This window comes from Balaenoptera ricei, chromosome 20, assembly GCF_028023285.1.
Source record: "Balaenoptera ricei isolate mBalRic1 chromosome 20, mBalRic1.hap2, whole genome shotgun sequence".
NCBI lineage: Eukaryota > Metazoa > Chordata > Mammalia > Artiodactyla > Balaenopteridae > Balaenoptera > Balaenoptera ricei.
Genome location: NC_082658.1, coordinates 62,850,169 through 62,857,655, shown reverse-complemented (window position 1 = coordinate 62,857,655; position 7,487 = coordinate 62,850,169). Strand labels below are relative to the sequence as shown.

The following is a 7,487-nucleotide window of genomic DNA, read 5'->3' as shown; positions in this document are numbered from 1 at the left end:
TAGAGAAGGCTTAAAAATGACAATTGTGCTTAGGTGTTTAAGTAGGAGTTAATGAGGGGAGAGGGCAGCAGGAGGAAGAGCATTCCTGGAGGCAGGAACAGCATGTGTACGTGCCCTATAGCTCAGGGATGGAGGAACAGGCTGGTGGGAAAGAACAATGAGAAGTAAGCAAGGGGACAACACGCAGGCCCCTGGCTTCAGAGGGTGGAGGGAATTTACTGGCTCTGTAGCCCACTGCGGCGCGAGATTGCGTCTTCTGGGCTCCCATTGGCTCAGTGGCCTGTCCTTGGAGCGCATCAGCGAGCTGAGGGGGATGAGTGGCCCTGATTGGTCAGATCCAGTCACGTGCAACCTGGAGTGCTGGGTGGAGCCAACGCAAGTTGAAGCCGGGAGGTGGGGTGCGTGAGGGTTGGGTCTGTGCAGAAGCAGTGGGTGAAACCAAAGTCCACTTACCAAAGTAAGGGCATTCAGTTTTGTACCCGAATCTGCCTGTGGGCTCACGGGCCTTGTCCTTCACAGAGGTATGACCCCGTGAAGCTGTCAGGCAAAGGAAATGTCTTAAATGACTCCATTTGAGTCCGGCCGCTTCTAGCTGGCCGTGCCACCTCTCACGAACGATTTCAAGCCTCACTCTAGTGAAAAATCCAAAGCAGAACTGGAACTGCGACGTGGTATAGCGTCTAGCTTAGTGCAGACCGTGGTGCCAGACCGCCTGGATTGAAGTTCTTGTCCATGTTTGTTTGTCCTTAGGCAAGTTATTGATATTTAACGTCAGGGTGTCAGTTCCCACAACTATTAAAATGGAGATAATAATAACACCTACCTCATAGTTCTGTGAGGATTAAATAAGTTACAGTTAATATATGTTAAGCACTTGGCCTGACACATGGTAAGTGCTCCATACGTGTTTGCTATTATTATGTTTTATATATATATTAAACATACTTAAATATGAGGAATTAAGGCAAGCACCAATTCCTTACTTTGTGATAAAAGAAGAAAGGGCAACAAAGCAAATAATAGTAATAACAACTGAGGGTTTACTATGCACCAGGAACTGTTTTGGAAGCTCCGCAGGTGTTATTTTACTGAATCCTCACAACAACCCCTGAGATGGGTGCTACTATCATCTCCATTTTTCAGCTGAGGAAATTGAGGCTCAGGGAGGTGAAGTGACATTGCCCAAAGTTACAGGCCAGTAAAGACTTGAACCCAGACTTTTGTAATTCCAGACATCAAAGTCCGCAGTCGCGGGCTTCCGTGGTGGCACAGTGGTTAAGAATCCGCCTGCCAATGCAGGGGACACGGGTTCGAGCCCTGGTCTGGGAAGATCCCACATGCCACGGAGCAACTAAGCCCGTGCGCCACAACCACTGAGCCTACGCTCTAGAGCCGGAGAGCCACAACTACTGAGCCAGCATACCTAGAGCCCGTGCTCCGCAACACAGAAGCCACCGCAATGAGAAGCCCGCGCACCACAAGAAGAGTAGCCCCTACTCACCGCAACTAGAGAAAGTCCGCGCGCAGCAACGAAGACCCAACGCCGCCAAAAATAAATAAATAAATTTGTTTAAAAAAAAAAAAAAAAAGTCCGCACTCGGGTTGTCGAGGCTCAGCCCCACCCCTCCCCGCCCCTCTCCCCGCCCCTCTCCCCGCCCCTCTCCCCGCCTGGCCCCACCCCTCCAGTCAGCCCCGCCCCACCCATGGCCCCGCCCCTCGCCCGGCCTGCAGTATTCCAGCTAGGCTCGAAGGCCCCGCCCCTCCCCTCTGTGGACCCCTTCCCTGCCCCGCCCTTCACACGGATGGTCCCCCCCGAGGCCCCGCCCCACGTGGCCCTGCCCCCTTGAACGGCCCCGCCCCCAGGTCTCGCAGTCGCTGCGCACGCAGTTCTCGGGCCGGAGTCGCCATTTTGCTCTTGGAGAGGCCGTCAGGGCACCGGCGTTTTCCTCATTCGGCAGCGGAGGCTGCGGCGGGGCCGGGGCTGGGGTCGGGGCCAGGTAGGCGGGCGGGAGCCGGCGAAGGTGGTGGCGCGGCCGGCGGGCCGGCCCTGCGGGGCACAGGTGCAGGGGCGGGGGGCTCGGCGGGGACCCGGCCGCGCGCAGCCCTCAGCCCGGTCCGGTTCGCCGGGGTCCGCGGGCCGGGACCTGCGGCTGCGGGCGGAAGCCCAGCCTCACGCGCAGACTGACAGCCCTGGCGATGCTGGGCTGGCCTTGCGGCGCGGGCCTTTCTGTTGCCCCGCGGAGCTTGAGTGAGGAGAGGGATGTAGCTCTAAGGCTTTCTTCTGCTTTTAAATGGTTTCCAGCAGATACTGCACAGTGATGATACCGATTTCCCCCCCCTTTTATTAACATTGACGCGGTTTGGGTGTTTAGCTTTTGCAAGGAATGGGAAATTCGGGATGGGGATTTGGGGGGCGAGAAAATGTGATTTATAATGTTTAAAAGTGTTCCATGCACAAATATGTGATTCACCCACATTATTGAACCCCACGAAGTCCTACCCTTTTTGTCCGTATTCCTATCCCGACCTCGTCTGTACCATTATTACCCAGTCTGGGTTCGAGGAGATGCAGTTCTGCTCTTACTTAACGTAAGCACTTTCGTACAGTCCCGGATATTTACCGTTTTTATTGTATTGAATGTATATTCAGAGTTTTACTTAATTACCCCATTATGTAACTTTTGCATATGTTCAGTGTTCCTCCTCTTAGAAAAACCATGCAGTGACCGTCATTGAGCTTTTTCTTTCTTTCCGTAGGATAAATTCTCCAAAGGGGAAATACTGGATCAGAGTTATGTGTTCTTTCTTTGACATGTGATATAAATTGTTTTCCAAACAAGGCGTGTTTACTACGCACATATTTCTAAATCTGGGTGTTTGTCTGCCTCGCCCCCTGACATGCGGGGTGTCGGGTCACTCTCCGTGGTGTTGGGAGACAGGCTGAAGCTGAGCTGGTGTCTGCTGCTTCCGGGTGGGCAGCCTTGAGGAGGTGTCTTCATCTTCAAGCGTCACTTATCTCGTGTCTCAAAGGGGACTTGTAGTACCTGCTTTATTGAGTTGTCGTAAGAATTCACAGCCCTCAGAAAATGGTATTTAGCCGAAAGAAAACGTTCTGATGAAGAGACAGCCAGGTGCCTGGGGTCACAGAGGCCTGGACGATTAATTACATATAGGCTTCACCCTTCTAATTCTCTTCAATACTGACCCCCAAAAAGCAAATTTTCTTTGAGTGAGGTACATCACTAATAAAAATAATAGTTCTTTATATTTTCTGACACCTTTTAGTTTGCAGACGTCTTTCAACTCCATGTGTTAATCATTGCAACTCAACGAGATCAGGCTTTATTCAACAAACATTTGTTATTTGACCAACATTTGTTAAGCCTCTCCCTCTGCCAGGTACTATTCTAGGCCCTGGGTGTACAGCAGAGAACATAATAGTGGAAAAAATCTCTGCTGTCTTGGACCTTAAATTCTGGTGAGGGAAGCTGTTTTTAACCAAGCATCTATCTCTGCTGTCGAGAAGGGGAAGGCCAAGGACTCGTAGCTGGTAAGCAGGGGAGGCAAATCAGGTCTTCACACTGTGACTCCAGCCATCTTTAGATGGGAGGTATTTACACAGCAGACGCACTAGATGGAAAGCAGCACACTTTGATGCCAGCCTTCCTCATCTGAGATGTGCGTGAGTCGTTTTGAAATGACTGCCAGCACTTGCAAAGCGAGTGCTCTTTCAGAGTGGTTTCCTTCATGAGACTCAACAGATTGCCCAGTCTCAAGCAAAGAGGAATATGATTTGCTTTTCGTAAGGTTCTGAGAGTCTCTGAAAAGGCTGTGTTTTCATGTGTTGTATATAATTCTCACACATGCTAGAGTGAATTTAGGATAAATGTAAAAGCACCTGTAGTTTATGGGGGGAAATGGGGATGTTCTCTTTACCCTCCATTTAGCACTATAGTCTTGTACTAATGAGCCTTCTTCCATTCCCATCCTGGTGATTATCTTGTTTACGAGGATAATCTTTAAAACTCTTAAAGCTTGGTAAAGAGTACAACTTGAACTTCCAATAGGAAAAGGAGAACTAAAACTAGCAATGGCCTGAGAACTAAAACTAGCAACTAGTTTTATTGTTTGACCGACTTGTGAGATGGGTAGTCACAGAACATGTCTATACTGATAACTGTTCCCAAAGGGACTCCCAGCCTGTGCCATTTTGAGGTCTTAGGTTAGGTTTCCATTACTGAAACCTGGTATCTGGAGACTGAAACCCTAGAGACCATAGTCAGTGATGAAGGACATTTAAACCATGACCATTAATGAAAGGTTCCAGGAAAAGAGAATACACAGAGGCAAGAGAGCCATCTTGAGATAGGTCGAGGACTGCCCTGGGGAGAAGGAATTGGGGGTTTCCCGTAAATCTTCAAAGAAAGGACAAGGCCCAGGAGGGGGAGGCTGCTGGGAGAGGGATCTGCGTGTTCTAAGGAAGAATTTGGAATGGCTGGACCCTCAGGATGTGGGCATCAGGCCCGGGGCTGTTCAGGTATCTGGAGTGGCTCTTTGGTAGGAGTCCTAGAGATGGACTGAGTTACTTCCAAGATGTCTTCCTTCTCCTCAGATAGTTTGATTCTCAGTGTTCCACGTCCTCTCAAGAACACTGCTGTCCTTTAAGAAGCTTCTTATTTGAAGGTTAGGGGATGTAAAAAGGTGGCCATCCCATGCATATTATGTACTCGTTCGGTAGATAACCGAAATATTAACAAGTTGACTCATCAGAGCTTCCATTCACCAAGCGTATCCTGTATGTGGGGCACTGTGTTAAGTGCGGTACAGGAACTAATCTTACAGTGACCCTGTACGGTCAGTATTCGCAGTTGCATGGATGAGGGGGTGGAAGCTGAGAGTGACTTAATTTATGCGAGGCCTCACAGTGAGTTAAGGGGAACTAGGAGCTAAGATGCAAACCTGGGTTTGACTCCAAAGCCTGTATTCATAACTACAGGAGAATGAGTTTTATTTTTGTTGTGGTTTCCTTTTCCAGACTCTGTTCCTAAACACAGGCATAGAAGAGTTGAGAGGTGGTGTTGGAAGACACCTAGGATCTCCTCCGATTCTGAGTGTTGATGGTTAAATGTTATTTCTTTCATTTGCACCAGTCACCCTGCCCCACGCTATGCTGTAAAGCTGGGTCGGCACACTTTGTCTGTAGAGGGCCAGGTAATATTTTAGGCTTTGCAGCCCATGCTTAACTCTACCACTGCATCCACAGACAACTTGTAGACAGTGAGCATGGCTGTGTTCCAATACAGTTTTATTTACGGAAATAACCTGTTTTGGCCCGTGGGCTGTACTTTGCCGATCCCTGCTCCAAAGCCACTTTCCACGGTACACACCAGTGGTCCTTCTTGGTCTCCTTAGGGCTTTGGCCAGCTGTTCATACATTTCTGTTTGTAATTCATAGGCTTTAGGTCAAGTGCATTGGGATGGCCTGTGTTTCCCATTGAGGGATGCCTCTGAAGAGGAAATGTGCTCTCCTCGCCTGCGTGGGAGACCATGAGTGACCCACCCTATGACCCACTGGCCCCCACTGGCAGTTACTGCAGAGAGAGACACACACATGCATAAGGAGGCCTCTTGGGGTTGGTGACCTGCTAAGTGTGGCGTGCCTGCACCAGGGAACACTGGCACCAGTTAAAAAGGACATGATGGGTCTATACTTTCTACCTGGGATCTTAAAATACATTGCTCTTTAAAAAAGCAGATTATAGGTTGATTTGTACGATGATCCCTTTTTATGTTAGAAATGAATTTTTATATGTATTTTTTATGGGGATCACATGTGTGAACGCGTAATAGCCTGATGGTGTCTCTTTCAAACTAATAATAAGAACTGTCAGGTCCAAGGACCTGGGTGGGAAGGAGCCTGGGATCAGAGCTAGTGACGTCAGCCTAAACTCTGATGTTTCAGTTTTTTTTTTACAAGGAGAATGTATTTGTTTATTACTTGTGTAATTAAAAGTTCAGAATAACAAATAAGATAATTGGCTTCAGCCTTTTGCTCCCGTCCACCAGCCTTCCCAGAGCCACCCACGTAAACATATGACTGGGGAAATGCAGTGGGCTTGCTGGGAAGGCGCCTCCGTCCCCGAAGGCCTAGTGGATTGTTGCTCCTGCGTCTAAGCCATGCCTGCCTTTCTCCATAAGGACACTCGGCTCAGAGAGTGGGAGGAGGAGGAGAGCATGGAGGGTTCTGATGACCTCTAGGCCAGGCTCTTTCTGTCTGTGCCCCGCTGCTGGTCAGTTGCGTGGCTGAGTCACTTTCCTTCAAGGTTATGGTCACCTGGTCAACCTTGTGTTCCAGTTGAGAAAAAATGCAGATGACAAGGTCAGGCTTAGACAGGACCTGGGGCAGCTGCAAGGCCAGGGGGAGGTTTCATGGTGAACAGGCATTACAGGGAAAGCTGGGCATGGACGGGTTTTTTATTCATTGTTTAAGGATCATTCAGTCCTTGTCCTTGCTAATGGCTTTGCCATTTTTCTGTGTGTCAATCCAGGAGGAATTTTGTTGTCAGAGACTTAAAGGAGGTTGTCGTAATTGACTTTAAGCAGCAAACAGTAAAACACTGAGCTCTTCAGCTCCACCTTTCTTGTAAGTTTATCATTTATTCCCAGTGGTCATGAAAATAATTGAGTCATATGATAGCATCTTTCCATAAATTTGGAACCCTAAAACTCAAATAGACTTTCTATTTGTCTATGAACATGTTTAATATAAAAGACTCCATCATGGTAAAAACTAATTTCCTTCAGCTTAAGTCATTTGCTATTAAAAAATTTTCAGGTGTATTTCATATCATATGACAGTTCTTAATATATTTTGTATCTTTCCAGGCTCTGAGAATTGGAAAACCAAGAAGGTTTTGATGTTTTGTGTGGCGCCACCTGAATCAGAAGCCAAGATGAACATAACCAAAGGGGGTCTGGTGTTGTTTTCGGCAAATTCTAATTCATCATGTATGGAGCTTTCAAAGAAAATCGCTGAGTGAGTATAATCATAGTATTAAAATCTGTACTCATGATGTGGTGTTTTACATTTGATAAATGGATTGGCACTGATTGTTAAATTTGAAAGCAGATATTTTATAGTTAATCTGCTTATCATCTGTGTATTAAAGGCTCACCTTCTTGTAAACTGTTGTCACTCCTACACATTCATTCAGCAGACATTTATTGAGTGACTCCTGAGTGCCAGAGATTGTGTTAGGTGCTACATATGTATAGAATTATTTGAGTATAAAGAACAATGAAGGGTATATGCTATATGAAGATAGTTTATAGATTACGGTTCAGTATAATTTTAGTTATTTATTAAATAAATATGGAGCCCCTGCTGTGTACCAGACCTTGATCTAGATACTGGGGAGTAACAGTGAACAAGCCAGTCAGAACCCTTCTTTAGTAGAGGGGCCAGGCAAGAAGCAAGTTAGCAAAAC

At 47.4% G+C, this 7,487-nt stretch overlaps 1 protein-coding gene across 3 annotated transcripts in view; it reads left to right on the top strand.

Annotated features, from left to right (window-relative positions):
- The first annotated feature begins 1,899 nt into the window (after window positions 1–1,899).
- Window positions 1,900–7,487, top strand: part of PRPSAP2 (phosphoribosyl pyrophosphate synthetase associated protein 2) — a 34,071-nt gene continuing 28,483 nt past the window's right edge. Inside the window, exons 1-3 of one of the 3 annotated variants that reach the window (XM_059906910.1) lie at window positions 1,916–1,997; window positions 6,549–6,643; window positions 6,886–7,036. In XM_059906910.1, the coding sequence (XP_059762893.1) occupies window positions 6,918–7,036 (119 nt within the window). In that variant the 5' untranslated portion in view covers window positions 1,916–1,997; window positions 6,549–6,643; window positions 6,886–6,917. Of the gene's footprint in view, window positions 1,998–2,130; window positions 2,590–6,548; window positions 6,644–6,885; window positions 7,037–7,487 lie in introns of those variants that run through there. The other 2 variants (XM_059906911.1, XM_059906912.1) reach the window with 2 other exon arrangements.